Raw genomic sequence first — 17,848 nt, 5'->3', positions numbered from 1 at the left:
CTTACGTGTAATTATTGGATCAATGTCTCTTGTCTGAGTGGCAACATCAGAGGCACAAACTTGCCCTATTTGGATCAGCAAAGACATAATGTCCTCATACAATGGAGGAAATGCTCGACAAAAAGAGACCAAACTTGGCAGAGTTGGCATAAAAAAAGCATACCGCTTAGCCTGTGTTAAAACTGTTGGAAAGAAATGAAACAATATTTTAGTTTACAAATATAAAATCAACACAGCTTATATAACATACCAATGGGTTCTATGCTTTGTACTGGAAATATGAAGTTCTCTAAACACAGCAGCCCCTGTCTTCAGAAAGCTCACAATCTCGTAGTCTCTGTCTTTATCCAAGATACAAATTATGCCCAAGTTTTGCGATAAGTACATTACATGTATTATTTCACTGAATTCCTACAATCTCATGAGTGACCAAAGTACTATTATGACACTCATTTTATAGATGAGAAAATTCTTTAAAAAGCCTTAGAGAGGTTAAGAAACTTCTCAACGATCACATGCTAGTAAGTGGTGGAGCTGAGATTGAACTCAGGCAGTGTAAACTCTTAACCACTACAAATAATTATAACAGGACGTAAATACAATGAAAAGAAAAATGACAGGGCATCATGGAAATATTATAATGAGAAAGAATACTAAATTAACTAAGTCATAACATTAAGGGTTGAATTATAATTCACATATTTTAAGGTAGTTTATTTTAAGACCATTTTATTCTACAAACCAGAAGGTAGCTAAAATGTCAGAATATGTTTTAGAACTTATGGACACATCTCATATATTTATCATTCATTTATACATATGATGATATTTTTCTGGAACTGAGCATTTGTAATAAATGACCTTGTTTTCTACTGACATAATTACATTCAGAAAGTATATTTTTTCCATTTATAATATCTAGAAAGCTTATATTTACAAATCTATATACACTCATTCACAAAATGAAAAATGCAATTTGCCTACCTATTCATTCCCACTACACTATAAATCACATTTGTAAACAGAAAAATTTTCAAAAGAAGAATTCAAAAGATAGCATAAGTTAAACTAGTATTAACACATATTCTATCACATTGTCTCTGAGTGACACAAAAAACATATTACATCACTAAATTCAGAAAATACAGGTACTATTAATAATTTATGCCAGATGTTTGTTGATGCTGATTGGCTACATACCTGTTAGCAAAGTTCCCATGACATTGACAGCTAAACGAGCCACACTAAGTGACTTTGGTAATGCATATTGGATACACAAGTGAGAAAGCAACTGGATAGCAAATATCTGCAATACAAAATCCAGATAGTGCATGTTTCTCAAGACTATCTTTAGGTATTAAAAACTATAAAATGTTTTATATAACTAGTAAGACTGGAAAGAGAGAGAGCAATTGTCCCAAAGCTCCAAGATGCTCATTACCTGTTTTTCAAGTTCTGGCTGTGCAATAAGCTCAGGTATGAAATCTAGACAGATGTGCATAGATGGAATACCTGCGACCGTCAGAGGCAAAAGTTCGCATGGATAACCCTATCTCAACAAGAGGAAAAAAGTCAGAAATAAAATAACTATAAAAGTCAAGTACAGATAAAAATACAAAGAAAGATTTCATTTCCTTTCTGTAAAAGTTGCTCAGAAGGCTACAGTGCCCTATATGTAACCTGGCATTTCACTTTTCTGATTCACTAGAATAGAGATTAAATTATCAAACATTTCATTAGGTTAAAAAAAAAACAACTAAAAACCTGGACTTTTCTCCATATTGCAAAGGCCCATAGATCATTTGTGTTTTCTCTGGTTTCTAAATGATCCCTACTAATACAGTATTCAAAGCCCTCAAGAAAAACAAAGTTAAAACACAAAGCATCATTCTTTGGAAACACACCTGAAAGTGAACAAGCTTAGCAATGTTGGGATCTGCAATGTACATTTGATGCAAGAGACAACAAATAAGGCACTGAACTTCTCGAAGGTTACAGAGCAAATTGTCTTCTCCTTCCTCTATTCCCTTATTTGGAGTGCTGGTGGTAATAACACTTTGAACATTTCTTAACAAGCTATCTGGATTGACACCATTTGCTTTCTCCTCTTCAGTAGGTAAGCAAATCTCTAGGAGAATCTGGACAGCTGCACTATCCTAAAAGCAAACAAAACATAGTAAACGTAAGAAGTTTCTGAGAAGTTGGTTTAAAAATCAAATCAGATTTTATTTTCACATGAACAGAAATGATAAAATAACTAATTTCTTAAACACATACACACACACACACACACACACACAGAGGTACTTCTAAGAGCAAAAGTGAGCAATCTGTAGAGCAGTGATTCTCACCTTTTTAGGATTATGAACCCCACAGAAATCTAAAGAAAACAATACACCCTCTCCCCATAAAAATTAACATACATAACCGAACATCATTACATAATGATGTCACATATCTCTAGACAGATCCATGGACTCCAGTTTAAGAATATCTACTAGAAAAGTGTTATGAATTCAGTTATATCCAAAACAGGCCCTAGGCAAAAATGACTTCTACCAGAACATCCTTTCCTTCCTCTTAATCTCCCACTTTTCCCAGGATGCTATCCTGATTTCCCTTTTTTTCAATCTGGCTACCAACTACTTGATTGCTCTGAGGTTATTGTTAATAACGCCTAAAAGTGACTTCCCATAGCTCTTTAACTTGAATATAGACTGTTTAAGGCTCTGGTTTTAGAAGGAAAGAGTCTACCTTACCATCCATTCAACCTGCACAACTCATTGCTCAGTCTACAGGCTTGAGCATCATTGTATAGAACAGTACTTTGAGGGGTAATGGCAACATACTTGAAGCCTCTATATAAAAAGGAGAGCTGGCTGAGTGCAGTGGCTCACACCTGTAATCCCAGCACTTTGGAAGGCCAAGGCAAGTGGATCACTCTGTCTCTACTAAAAATACACAAATTATCTAGGCATGGTGGCACACACCTGTAGTCCCAGCTACTCAAGAGGCTGAGGCAGGAGAATCACTTGAACCCAGGAGGCAGAGGTTGCAGTGAGCGGGGACTGGCCACTGCACTCCAGCCTGGTGACAGAGCAACACTCTGTCTCAAAAAAAATAAATAATACAGCTAGGCGCAGTGGCTTACACCTGTAATCCCAGGACTTTGGGAGGCCAAGGTGGGCAGATCACAAGGTCAAGAGATCCAGACTATCCTGGCCAATATGATGAAACCCTGTCTCTACTAAAAATACAAAAATTAGCTGGACGTGAGCATGTGCCTGTAATCCCAGCTACTCAGGAGGCTGAGGCAGGAGAATTACTTGTACCTGGAAGGCAGAAATTGCGGTGAGCCGAGATTGTGCCACTGCACTCCAGTCTGGTGACAGAGCAGGAAAAAAAATGTAGACTCTCATGGTTTCTAATCATGGTGCTTGGGGAAAGGGGTTTTTGGTTTTTGGTTATTGTTATTGTTATTGTTTGTTGTTGTTGACTCAGAAGTCAAAGTGCCTAGGAGTGAATCCTGGTTCTGCCATTCACTAAATGTGTAACCGTGAGCAAGTCACTTAACTTCTCTGGGTCACATTTTCCTAATCTGTAAAAAATGGAGATAATACTCTATACCTCATAGGTAGGTTATAAAAATTAAATGACTTAATATATTTAAGGAACTTAGGCTAGTACCTACCATATGGTAAGCATTATACAGATGTTAGCTTTTATGATCTTTAATCCCTTATCTGAATCTCCTAGTAACAGATTTATTTTATTTTTGTTGTTATTGAGAGAGAGTCTCGCTGTTTCGCCCAGGCTGGAGTGCAGTGGTACAATCTCAGCTCACTGCAACCTCCGCCTCCCTAGTTCAAGCCATTCTCCTGCCTCAGCCTCCCAAGTAGCTGAGACTACAGGTGTGTGCCATCACACCCAGCTAATTTTTTGTATTTTTAGTAGAGATGGGGTTTCACCATGTTGGCCAGGCTGGTCTCAAACTCCTGATCTTAGGTGATCTGCCCACCTCAGCCTTATGAAGTGCTGGGATTACAGGCATGAGCCACCATGCCCGGACAAAAAACTTTTCTAAATATAAAGTTGAAGTGCTTATATTGTCATGGTATTTATCACTGCCTGACATTTTACTATACATGCACTTATGTTTCTGTTTATTGTCTGTCTCCATAATTTGACATTTTTTTTCCTACCATTTGATCTTAAGAAACAAATAACCAAGGATTTTGTCTTCTTCACCACTATATCCTCAGTTCCTGCAGCAACACTTGGCACATAGTAGGTAGTCCAATAAATACTTGTTGAATGAGGCCAAGCACCATGGCTCATGCCTGTAATCCTAGCACTTTGGGAGGCTGAGGCAGGCAGATCACCTAAGGTCAGGAGTTCAAGACCAGCCTGGCCAACATGGCGAAACCCCATCTCTACTAAAAATACAAAAATTACCCAAGCGTGGCAACATGCACCTATAGTCCCAGCTATTCAGGAGGCTGAGGCAGGCAGATCACCTAAGGTCAGGAGTTCAAGACCAGCCTGGCCAACATGGCGAAACCCCATCTCTACTAAAAATACAAAAATTACCCAAGCGTGGCAACATGCATCTATAGTCCCAGCTATTCAGGAGGCTGAGGCAGGAGAATCACTTAAACCTGGGAGGTGGAGGTTGCAGTGAGCCAAAATCACACCACTGCACTGCAGCCTGGGTGACAGCGAGACTCGTCTCCAAAAAAAAAAAATTTGTTGACTGAATGAACATATAACTCTAAACTCAGAATAGGTAAACACTTAAATTTTACTAAAATATAAATATTATTTAAATGGTTGTTTCATTCATATCATGAAGATTATTCCTGATTTCCGAAATACAATATATGTGATATTCAGAACCAAAGGTAGTATCATAATAGATTCTATAATAAAAGAAATGCACAATATGTGACAAAGGACATAGAGGGCATAATGTGCCATCTATTCTACTGATTACATTAGTAGAGAAGCCTTTGCTCTTTTTGACTAAATTTTACTTTAGCAGGGGCAGGGCGCGGTGGCTCACGCCTAAAATCCCAGCACTTTGGGAGGCCGAGGCAGGTGGATCACGAGGTCAAGAGATCGAGACCATCCTGGTCAACATGGTGAAACCCCGTCTCTACTAAAAATACAAAAATTAGCTGGGCGTGGTGGCACATGCCTGTAGTCCCAGCTACTCAGGAGGCTGAGGCAGGAGAATTGCTTGAACCCAGGAGGCGGAGGTTGTAGTGAGCCGAGATCGCACCATTGCACTCCAGCCTGGGTAACAAGAGTGAAACTCCGTCTCAAAAAAAAAAAAAAAAAAAAATTTTACTTTAGCAAAATTTACCTGAGCAGCCAGTAATGCATTTTTCAATTCTTCTCTGGTAACTTCTGGAGCATCAGTTTGTCCAACTAAACCGATTGTATTATTCTGGGAAGGCCTATCTTGCTCTGCTGTTTCCTTCAGATGAGCACTAAGGTAGGCTTTCGATGCAAGAAGATATCCATTCAACATGTGTAGAGTAATATCCATCAGTGGGGGACATCTAAACAAGAAAAGCAGAAAAGATAAATATATCAGAAAGAATTTAAATTTATAAATTAGCCAGAACATGATCAATCTAGTTAAATTGCTGAGAAAAACCTGAGTGGCATATAGTAGCTTTTCTCACTGAAATATTCATTCTCAAAAGTTTAATATATATTTCTTATTCTCTATATTTCAAAATTATATAAATAGTATCATTTGTTTCTTCTTATTAGCTAAAGTCAAATATGTATAATGTAAATAAAGAAAAGATGACCGGATGCAGGCAAAACAATAGTGCATGAAGAAAAAAAACTGTAATATGTGTACAAAGAGCTGATATTCTTTATAAAGAGCTCTTTAAGTCAATAAAAAAATATAGGCTAAGGCCGGGCGCAGTGGCTCACACCTGTAATCCCAGCACTTTGGGAGGCCGAGGTGTGTGGATCACAAGGTCAAGAGATCGAGACCATCCTGGTCAACATGGTGAAACCCCGTCTCTACTAAAAATACAAAAAATTAGCTGGGCATGGTGGTGCGTGCCTGTAATCCCAGCTATTCAGGAGGCTGAGGCAGGAGAATTGCCTGAACCCAGGAGGCGGAGGTTGCAGTGAGCTGAGATCGCGCCATTGCATTCCAGCCTGGGTAACAAGAGAGAAAAAAAAAAAAAATTTTTTTTGAGACAAGGGTCTCAAAAAAAAAAAAAAAAATAGGCTAAAATATAAAGAAGAAATTAAATGGCCAATAAATACAGTTAAATGTCCAATCTAACAAGAATATAAATTAAAATGGGAATCTATTTTCACCTATCAAACTGGAAAACATTATATAAAATAGTGCAGTAAAGTATATAATATCAAACACTGCTATGGAATGTAAACCAGTTCAGCCTTTCTACACAGTAGAATGAAAACATGAATTAAAAGTCTTGAAAATGAACACGATACTGTTGCCCCAATAATTCCATTTTTCTGTTCTAATGAAATACTCAGCATGGGGAAATGAACATGATCACCACAGCACTATTGGTAATAGCAAAAAATTAGAAACAAAATATCCTAGGGGATTGGGTTAAACATAGTGTATCTATAAAATGGAATACCATGTAGCCAATTAATATAAGAATATAAACTAGGCAAGGTGGCACACCTGTAATACTCATACTGTTCTTTTTCTCAAAGTACCATCCTTGACTCCCTAATCCCCATCTTTACACTATTAGATGAACAAATACTCACCTAAACCCTATGTCCACTCTTCTTTTTTTAACATTAAATAAAGCAGTGGGAGTGGAGAAGGAACAAAGAAATCTGTAACTGGTTGTGATCAATCAGTTGTAAATACCACTATACTCCAACCAGCCCTAACTCCATTCTTTAAAACATTACCCACATTCCCTCTCCTCTGCATCTTTCCTGAACTTTTAAGAACATTTAGTTACTACACCATTCATCCACATGACCATATTATTTAACTTACCACTTATCTGTCTTATGTCCCCATGCAGATGACAATCACTTAAAGGCAAGTCCCTCAACTTACATATATTTGATAGTATTTATCATAACAAGTATAACTCAAAGATTAATAATAGGAATAAACTAAATTCTACCTTTTGAAATGAAGCCATTTCAAAGCAATGCTTAAGTTTAGCAATTGGTAAGGATTCAGAACCAAATGTGTAATCAATGAAGCTAACATCACTATTAGGTATGCCAAAAAGGTCACAGTTTTAATGCAGGTAATGATTCACAAGGTACCAGTTTTTTAAAAACCTTTTTAATGTAAGAGCAGAAATAGTGTTATTCTTTACTGGTCTAAATTGTGAGAGAGAGAAAAACCACTATTGATGGTACCCAAACCAAGAATGACATTTCTCTATTAATCACATATTAAATATTAAAATGAATATACATTTCATGAATAAACATGACTAAAAAAATAAGACAAAAAAAGGACAGGTCATACTGCCTAGTTATCTGCAAGAACACTAAGATATAAGTTTAAACTGAATTTCATCAATTTATTTTGACTCTTCAAAGTACAGCTCTATAATAAAAATGAAACTCAAATGGCATGTACCTGTGAACTCTCTGGTCACACCTTAGGACAATGAGAGGATCTATCATCAGATCATTCTGAGTATACTTTTGTTGTCGTACAAACTTTATTGAAGGCTGAAGTGCATTAACCGTCATTACCCATAACCTGATGAGAAAATAATCACATGTTCAAAACAGTTATTATATACTTAAAAGCTGTGGCCATCCAGTCCTTTCTATCTTAGAAAGTTATATTCAATAAATAATTAAAAAATAGGTATGAATGAACTTTGAAAAAATGTAAGCTACAGACATCTAACCTATTATAATATCTCTAAAAAAAAACAGAGATAAAACAGTGAACGCAAAATGGTCTCAAAAACGTTCACAGTTGTAATGGAATAATCATGGCATATAAAATTAAAACCTTAGTTATAACATACTTGCTATATAACTCTGTGTAAATCACTGAGGCTCTCTAAACTGTTTCCTCATATGTAAATTAGAAATGACATAATACCTGTAAATGAAATAAGACTTACCAAAACATTCCATATCTGGTTCCATAAATATGTCATTATTCTGCATTTATCATCATAAAGTCTCCAAGTGAGAGGCCACTTTGAGATTAAACATTAATAGATGATAAAAGTGGTTACTAAAATGACTGCACATCATAATTACTAAGGGATATGCCAATATGGAAGGTACTTGATCTTACAGTGAAATACAAGAATCCACCAGAGAACTTCCCCCTCTTAGATATGAGTGTACAAACAAGGATAATCAGACACTTAAAGAAAGCTTTTACTTTGAAAAAGATTAAAATATACAAACAGAAACAAAGGAACTCCAAAAAAAAACAAACACACACACAGAAAATGTAGGAATAAGGGGAAAAAATTTTTTTGAACTATTAATATCCTAAAAGAATAAAATATTTTATACATGAAATAAGAACAAGAGGCATTTCAAAATGTTCAGATAACAAATAGCTCTTAGAAAAATTAAGAACAGGGCTGGGCACAGTGGCGGCACCTGTAATCCCAGCACTTTGGGAGGCTGAGGCAGGAGGATCACTTGAGCCCAGGAGTTCAAGACTAGCCTGGGCAACACAGCAAGACCCCATCTCTACAAAAACTAAAAAGATTAGGCATGGTGGTGTGCAGCTATAGTCCAGCTATTTGGAAGGCTGAGGCAGAAGGATCATTTGAGCCATGTGTTTGAGGTTACGGCGAACTATGATTGTGCCACTGCAGTCCAGCCTGAGTGACAAAACAAGACCCTGTCTCTAAAAAATAAGAATAAAAAATAAATTTTAAAAAAATGAACTAGAAATCTACACTTAGGCTAAATATCAATCACATATGAGAATAATTCAATGTCTCAAAAAAGTTTCCCATACTCCCTTTCTCAGGAAGCAAGATGAGTGTGTGTTCCATTCACTAAAATGAGGATATAAGAAAGAGAAAAACATGGCATGAGGGTACAAATAAGGATATAAGAAAGAGAAAAATATGTAATCCAACAAAGAATAGTAACAATAGCAATTCTAGGATGGCAAATGTATATGTCCCAGATGGGAACATGAAGATGGAAAGCTATGAAAGGAATGTCTCCAAGAAAAAAAATACAGTGTTTCTTTCATTTTTTTCAGACAGGGTCTCACTGTCACCCAGGGTGGAGTGCAGTGGCACAGTCTCCACTCACTGAAGCCTCGGACCTCCTGGGCTCAAGCAATCGTCCTGCCTCAGCCCCTCAAGTAGCTGGGAATACAGGCACACACCAGCATGCCCTGCTAATTTTTGTATTTTTTGTAGAGACAGGGTTTTACCATGTTGCCCAGGCTGGTCTTGAACTCCTGACCTAAAGTGATCCATGCCACTCAGGCTCCCAAAGTGCTAGGATTATAGGCATGAGATAATGCACCCATCCAAAAAAATGTTAATGATACATTTTCTGATGTGTTACGATTAACTATGAAGTAAATATCCCCTCAATAATTAAGCTTGGGGATGAATTAGTTATTGATTATTGAAACCAATTTTTAAAAAAACTGAGCAAATGAAAACAAGGTAACTATTAACTAACCCAGGGTGCCGGGCACGGTGGCTCACGCCTGTAATCCCAGCACTTTGGGAGGCCGAGGCGGGTGGATCACGAGGTCAAGAGATCGAGACCATCCTGGTCAACATGGTAAAACCCCGTCTCTACTAAAAATACAAAAAATTAGCTGGGCGTGGTGGCGCGCGCCTGTAATCCCAGCTACTCAGGAGGCTGAGGCAAGAGAATTGCCTGAACCCAGGAGGCGGAGGTTGTGGTGAGCCGAGATCGCGCCATTGCACTCCAGCCTGGGTAACAAGAGCGAAACTCCGTCTCAAAAAAATAAATAAATAAATAAACTAACCCAGGGTGTATGCTGAGTATGGGGGAGGGTATTTGCATAAGAATGAAATTATAATTCAAAGTATCATCACATAACTCAATTATGAAATCACTTCTGTAGTCATAATAATATGCACATTAAATACTGCTTTAACAAAAATTGTAATATACTTGTGTTGGGAGAAGCAGGAAAAGGGGAAAGGTATATTAGAAGAAGTGGGACTCACAGGAGAGGAAGCAAGTAAGGGAGCTAACTAACCTTCACCTTGTAGAGTAGAAAATCAAGATAATTTCTAAATTGGAAAATCAGGAAATCACAGTCATTATAAGAGATACATGGGGAGGATATAAATGCCAAATAAAAAGATAAAAGAGCTGAAAACAGTTGTCTCTGGGGAGCTAAAGTCAAAAATAGAAACGTGTGAGGCAGACCTTATATACTATTTAACTTCTTAAGCTATGTGCATTTACTGACATAAGTAAAAATTAAATTTCCAAAGTATAAATATTACCAGATCCCGCCCAGGCCTACCGAATCAACATCTCAGTTAACTCAAGCCCAGTATTGTTTTCTAGACCTGACCAGGTGTTACTGATGCCATCTATGAACCAGCAGAGACCCAATGACTAAAGAAAAATTTTGCTGCACACTGAAATCACATGGGGAATTCTTTTGAAAAGTACTGATGCCTAACTCCCACCCACAGTCTGATTTAATTGGTGTGGGTTCCAACCTGGGGATCAGCAATGGTAAAAACTCTCCAGGTGATTTTAATGTGTAGCAAAACTTGGAACAACTGCAAAGATGCAAGATACAACAGTGATCTAAATCATCATAAGCCACAAGTAACTATACATGATAACCCAATTTTCAAGAACTTCCTAAAGTCAGAAACATTACAGTATTTCCGACTTTAGGAAGTTCTTGAAAATTGGGTTATCATGTATAGTTACTTGTGGCTTCTATTTCAATAAAGTTTACTTTTACTTAAAGATACAAGAACTATTTAGTAGTCTTCAGAAAGGAGATATTGTCATATACTCAACAAATACTTCTATGAGTGGTCTTGTGAAAAATTTTTTCAACAATTAAGTTTAGGTTACTGTATATTATTACTGCTATAAAATTATCTATTACATGTAACAATACACTGAATTTACCTTCTGGGCATCACAGTATTAAGAACCATCCATAGTTTATTGACTGTTTGAAGAATTCTCCGTGGAACCCCTGAATTCAACAGCTGGTTCATATTAGATGTTAACACTTCTGCATATGGTATAAGTTCACTGGCAGAGAGTAGGGTCAAGTGTTCTATAATCTGCATCACTTGTGTGTGATTTACTGGGACAGCTGAAAATGCTAAAAAGAAAATTTAGCAATCATAATCTAAATTCTGTACAGTTTATCAAGCAGGAAGTAATATTGTTCTCTCAGACTATAGGCCAAACAAATCAAGAAAACAATTTGGCTAAAAAGTAACTATACTTACTTGCTATTGTTTCCTATGGAAACCTAGATACAGTTTCAACTAAATTTATTAAAATAAGGGCCAGCCAGATGCGTTGGCTCACACCTGTAATCCCAGCATTTTGGGAGGCCCAGGTGGGTGGATCACTTGAGGTCAGGAGTTCCAGATCAGCCTGGCCAATATGGTGAAACCCCCCTCTCTATTAAAAATACAAAAATGAGTCAGGCATGCTGGCGGACACCTGTAATCCCAGCTACTCAGGGGGCTGAGACAGGAGAATCACTTGAACCCAGGAGGCAGAGGTTGCAGTGAGCTGAGATTGTGCCAGCACTCTCTAGCCAGGGTGACAGAGCAAAACTCCATCTCAAAAATAATTAAAAAATTAAAGAAAAATAGTCCTAAGAAAAACTCCTGGAGATGTAGTTGTTCTTTCATAAAGAACAAAAATATCTTTTTAAAAAAAATCACATTAATGGGATGGGTGTGGTGGCACACACTTGTAATCTCAAAAATTTGGGAGGCTGAGGCAGGAGGATTGCTTGAGTCCAGAAGTTCAAGACTAGTCTGGGCAACATGGCAAGACCGCATCTCTACAAAAAGTAAAAAAAATTAGCCGGATGTGGTGGTGCACCTGTAATACCACGTACTCAAGGGGCTGATACGAAAAGATCACTTAAGCCCAGGAGATGGAGTCTGCAGTGAGCTTTGTTCCTGCCACTGGACTCCAGCCTTCAGCCTGGGCAACAGAGTGAGACCCTGTCTCAAAAAAAAATCACTTTACTGACCCAAAGACCAATCTCATTTTCTTGGTGATTCAGACTGCTTTTATTTTTTATTTATTTTTTCATTTTAGAGATGGGGTCTTGCTACGTTGCCCAGGCTGGTCTTTTTTTTTTATTCTCTTGCCCTTACCAATTAAGAGCCCAGAATGGTTTTGAATTCCAGGCCTCAAGTGATCCTCCCGCTTTGGCCTTCCAAAGTGCTGGGATTACAGGTGTGAGCCACTGCACCCAGCCCAGGCTAATTTTAAAAACAGGACTGAAAGGAAAATATGCTGAAGTATTGCTTTTGATAGCTAACATTCATTTGAAAGGTTCAAACTTCTTGATACTTTCCTCCAGGTGGCCCCCTTTACAGGATGTAAGCACCCAGAAGATTGCTGTCACTAAAAAATATCTAGAACTATGCTCTCCAATAATCACTAACTAACCACATCTGGCTATTGAGCACCTGCAATAACTAGCCCCAACTGAGGTGTATAGTTATATCTGTAAAATATACAACAGATTGCAGACTAGGTGCAGGAGTGTAGTGAGGGGTAAAATATCTCATTAAAATTTTAATATTGATTACTTGATGAAATAATTGGCAGGCCAGGTATGGTGGCTCATGCTTTTAATTCCAGCACTTTGGGAGCCCAAGGCAGGCAGATTGCTTGAGCCCAGGAGTTCAAGATCAGCCTGGGCAACACGGTGACCTCTTCTCTACGAAAAATACAAAAATTAGCTGGGTGTGGTGGCATGTACCTGTAGTCTCAGGTACTGGGGAAGCTGAGACAAGAGGATTGCTAGAGGCTGGGAGGCAATGAGCCAAGATTGTGCCACTGCACTCCAGAATAGGTGACAGAACAAGACTCTGTCTCAAAAAAAAAAAAAAAAAAAAGAGAAAAAAAAAATTGGCCATATTTGGTCAAATAAAATTATTATTTAAATTGCTGTTGCCTGTTTCTTTTTACTGGAAAGTTTATGGGTGTGGCTCACATTATATTTCTATTTAACAGTGCTGATCTAGAAGAACATTCTCCATTAACAGCAAGTATACAGTCCTATTCCACTACACTTACTTCTAACCAGTTTAGAACCTTTCTAAAACCACACCACCTTTTTAGTGATATAATATAGGACCTATGAGAGAAAAGATACAAGCACATCAGAAATAAATGGTTAAAATTCCTGGCCAGGCTCATTTGGTTCATGCCTGTAATCCCAGCACTCTGGGAGGCCAAGGCAGTAGGATCACTCAAGCTCATAAGTTCAAAACCAACCTGGGCAACATGGTGAAACATTGTCTCTACAAAAACTAAAAAAATCAGCCAGGCCTGGTGGCTCACGCCTATAGTCCCAGCTACTTGTGGGGCTCAGGTAGGAGAATTGCTTAAGCCCAGGAGATGGAGGCTGCAGCGAGGTGAGATCATGCCACTGCACTGCAGCCTGGCTGACAGAGTAAGACCCTGTCTCAAAAAAAAAAAAAAAAAAAAAAAAAGGAAAGGAAAGGAAGGAAAAAGAAAGGAAGGAAATGGTTAAAATTCCTTAAACCCAAAGAGTATTTTATTACTTAAAATATATTCATCAAAACACTGTTATATCCACAGGAAAATTCTGTATGATTGTAAGATTTTAATTAGCCTAGCATCTCCTTGTACTACAAAAGGGGTTAAAGGAGTATTAATAATTTACTGTACCTTCTTGGAGCTGTTTGGGAGAATGATTTTTAGCATTATTAGTCAGGAGCATTCGCCGTAGCAGGGCATCAGTCCCTGTGATTTCTTCTTCACAGATCCAGTCATCCACAATACATAAATGTGGGTAGTTAGTAGCAAGGAGACGTAATAAAGCTGAATGCAACCCTTGAAAATTTACAGGAAATCAACTGGATTTTTCATGCTCAAACACCAGAACCTTCCCCACCCCTCTCATTTTTATCAAGCCATCAGCCCACAAGGAAAGAGAATTATACTCTAAGTTAGTGTTTCTCAAAGAATGATTAGAGCACCACTAGCATCATAAACTTGGGAAGTTTATTTCATGTGCAGAATGATGAATACCATCCCAGATGACTAGATCAGAAGCTCTAGAATGGAGCCCTAGGAATGTGCACTTCTTGTGCATGCAAACTACAGTTTAAGAACTTCTGTATAGTAGTTCGAGCAAAGGAAACTGCTTAAATGAAGATCCCCAAGTAACATGATAAACAGTGAGCTGGGAACTACTACTTATATAGAAAGCTTTCAACTTTCTTCCACCCCAGGCAACATAACAGTCTCTTAAAGTTGTTTGAGATAGCAATGGTTCGAGTTCAGGGAAGAGGTAAGAAAAGGAAGAAAAAATAATGTCCATTTGCGGGCTATCATATATGATTTGGAAAAGGTCCTACTCAGAAATACTGATAGGGTTCTGTAGATAACATGCCCTTTCCTCCAACCCTGTTGAGAATCATCGCTATAGATGTGTAAAATTAGTTGCCCACTTTGAATGCCTAAAAGGTCTCAGGTAGTTTATGTCCATTTTTTCACCTCTCCCTAACATTCATACAAAGTAAACAATGCCTCCATACTATTGTAAGGAATGAAACAGGCTGAAAGATTAATATTAACAACCCCAAAGTCACACAGCTACATATGTCAGCCAAGAGAAGCAGTATTGATGATACCCACAACAGGGGGCATTTTTTCTTGGTTCAAGAAGAGTTAAAGAAGATCAAAAGAAATGAGAATACTTCCTGTTATCAAATCAAAGCCTTGTTTATAACATTTTACCTATACCACAGTTTGACTATTCATGACTATTATGTATAATGTTAATAATGAGAGGCCGGGTGCGGTGGCTCATGCCCGTAATCCCAGCACTTTGGGAGACTGAAGGGGATGGATCACCTGAGGTCAGGAGTTCCAGATCAGCCTGACCAACATGGAGAAACCCTGTCTCTATTAAAGTACAAAAATTAGCCAAGAGTGGTGGTGCACACCTGTAATCCCAGCTACTTGGGTGGCTGAGGCACAAGAATTGCTTGAACCTGGGACATGGAGGTTGCAGTGAGCCAAGATCATGCCACTGCACTCCAGTCTGGGCGACAGAGCAAGACGCTGTCTCAAAAAAAAAAAAAAAAAAATTACGACACCATAAAAATGTCTCCTTAATGAATTAATGAAGTACTATGCTAAGTGCTTTGCACATAAGTACCTAATCAATATTGTTGCTACCACACTATTATCATCATCATCATCAGAATAGTAAGACTACACAGTCGTAGTAGGAATCAAAGTACTTGAGATCTAATTATCCTCTTATTATGCAAATCAAATGACACCACTGCTTAATCCCAGTAGAGAAAATATCCAATTCCTTTCTCATAGAAACAACTTAAAATTGATGTTTCTGTGTTTGAAAAGACATTGTATGCCAGGCGCAGTGGCTCATGCCTGTAATCCCAGCACTTTGGGAGGCCGAGGCAGGTGGATCACGAGGTCAGGAATTCAAGACCAGCCTGGCTAACATGGTGAAATCCTGTCTCTACTAAAAATACAAAAATTAGCTGGACGTGGTGACAGGTGCTACTTGGGAGGCTGAGGCAGGAGAATTGCTTGAACCCGGGAGACGGAGGTTGCAGTGAGCCGAGATCACGCCACTGCACTCCAACCTGGGCAACAGAGCAAGATTCTGTCTCAAAAAAAAGGAAAAAAGAAAGGAAAAAAAAAAGAAAAGACACTGTAACAATAAAAAATGGCATTATTTTAACATTTGAATTTTTAAATGCATACAGGAATATAGGTACAGTTAAAACTGTACCCAACCAGCACAAAAAAGACTGCTTATGAAAGTGTAAACTAATCTACATTTCAAACTTTTTCAATAAAGCATTATCAATTGCCAAACGTTGTTAAAAATAACATTTTTTGGAAACAGATTATACAAAGAGGCCAGGCACAGTAGCTCACACTTGTAATACTAACACTTTTGAAAGGCTGAGTGGGATTCTTCACTTGAGGTCAGGGGTTCAAGACTGGCCTAACCAAAATGATGAAACCCTGTCTCTACTTAAAAAAAAAAAAAGATTATACAAAGACATAAGTAAATAAATGCTGCAGACATCTAGTTAATAATAACCAGTGAAGGCTTATGTTTCTCCTTGAAACCAACCATAATAAAGAAAGAAAAAGGTGCGGTGGCTCATGCCTGTAATCCTACCACTTTGGGAGACCAAGGAGGGTGGATCACCTGAGGTCAGGAGTCTGAGACAGGCCGGGCCAACATGGCAAAATGCCATCTCTACTAAAAATACAAAAATTAGGGCCAGGTGCAGTGGCTCATGCCTGTAATCCCAGCACTTTGGGAGGCCAAGGCAGGTAGATCACCTGAGGTCAGGAGTTCGACACCAGCCTGGACAATATGGTAAAACCCTGTCTCTACTAAAAATATAAAAATTAGCCAAACACCACTACAGGTGGTGACACGCACCTGTAGTCTCAGCTACTAGGGAAGCTGAAGCAGGAGAATCACTTGAACCTGGGAGGTGGAGGTTGCAGTGAGCTGAGATCATGCCACTGCACTCTAGCCTGGGAGACAAAGTGAGACACCATCTCAAAAAATAAATAAATAAAAATACAAAAATTAGCTGGGTTTGGTGGCAGGCACCTGTAATCCCAGCTACTCAGGAGGCTGAGACAGGAGAATCACTTGAACCTGGAAGGTGGAGGTTGAAGCGAGCCGAGATCACGCCACTGCACTCCAGCCTGTGCGACAAGAGTGAAACTCCGTTTCAAAAAAAAAGAAAGAAAAAGAAATTTCCAACTTAACAGAAAGAAAAACACCCACACTCAAACATTATAAGAGGTATTTAATTAAGAAAAGTCTCTAGAAAATTAGCTGCACATGGTGGCTTAGGCCTGTAGTCCCGACTACTTGGGAGGCGAAGGTAGGAGGATGCTTGAGCCCAGGAGTTTGAGGCTACAGTGAGCTATGATCACTCCAGCCTGGGTAACATAGTGAGACCCTCTCCCTAAAGAAAAAAATATATATGTATCTAATTTCAAAAAACACGACTATATTTCTATGTAATAAGATGTATAGTAAAAATATTACAATATATCCATACTATAGAATATGAAACAATCAGAAACAGTAAGGCAGATCCACCTGTACTGATATGTAAAAACGTTCAAGACTCCAATAAAAAAACAAACCTCAGAAGAGGCAGGGGAGGCTGGGTGTGGTGGCTCATGCCTGTAATACCAACACTTTGGGAGGCCAAGGTGGGCAGATCACTTGAGGCCAGGAGTTCGAGACCAACCTGGGCAACATGGTGAAACCCTGTCTCTACTAAAAATACATAAATTACATGGACATGGTGGCACATGCCTGTAATCCCAGCTATTTGGGAGGCTAAGGCATGAGAATCGCTTGAACCCAGGAGGTGAAGGTTACAGTGAGCCAAGATCATTCCACTGCAAGATCTTGTGCCTAGGTGACAGAGTGAGCCACTGTCTCAAAAACAAAAACAAACAAACAAAAAAAGAGGCAGGGTACAATACTCTTCAGAGTTAAAAAAAAATTTTTTTTTTTACTTGTATAAGTATCTGCTAGGTTCAACCACATAAACCTGCTGTTTCTGTAGCTCTAAATTAGTTG

The 17,848-nt window shown here is 38.4% G+C and overlaps 1 protein-coding gene across 7 annotated transcripts in view; it reads right to left on the bottom strand.

The window, feature by feature from the left end:
• Nucleotides 1-17,848, bottom strand: part of INTS2 (integrator complex subunit 2) — a 65,059-nt gene that overhangs the window by 2,459 nt on the left and 44,752 nt on the right. For all 7 annotated transcript variants that reach the window (XM_021674675.2, XM_021674676.2, XM_021674681.2 and 4 more), the window contains exons 17-24: nt 13,906-14,070; nt 11,134-11,335; nt 7,628-7,753; nt 5,366-5,564; nt 1,905-2,156; nt 1,442-1,549; nt 1,201-1,306; nt 6-182 (exon numbers count right to left, since the gene is read on the bottom strand). In XM_021674675.2, coding sequence (XP_021530350.1) covers nt 6-182; nt 1,201-1,306; nt 1,442-1,549; nt 1,905-2,156; nt 5,366-5,564; nt 7,628-7,753; nt 11,134-11,335; nt 13,906-14,070 — 1,335 coding nt within the window. The remainder of the gene's footprint in view (nt 1-5; nt 183-1,200; nt 1,307-1,441; nt 1,550-1,904; nt 2,157-5,365; nt 5,565-7,627; nt 7,754-11,133; nt 11,336-13,905; nt 14,071-17,848) is intronic.

This window comes from Aotus nancymaae, unplaced genomic scaffold (assembly GCF_030222135.1).
Source record: "Aotus nancymaae isolate 86718 unplaced genomic scaffold, 86718_ANA_hifiasm-v0.15.2.pri h1tg000018l, whole genome shotgun sequence".
NCBI lineage: Eukaryota > Metazoa > Chordata > Mammalia > Primates > Aotidae > Aotus > Aotus nancymaae.
Note: the sequence above shows the minus strand (reverse complement) of the source record. Positions and strands in the feature narration are given on the sequence as shown.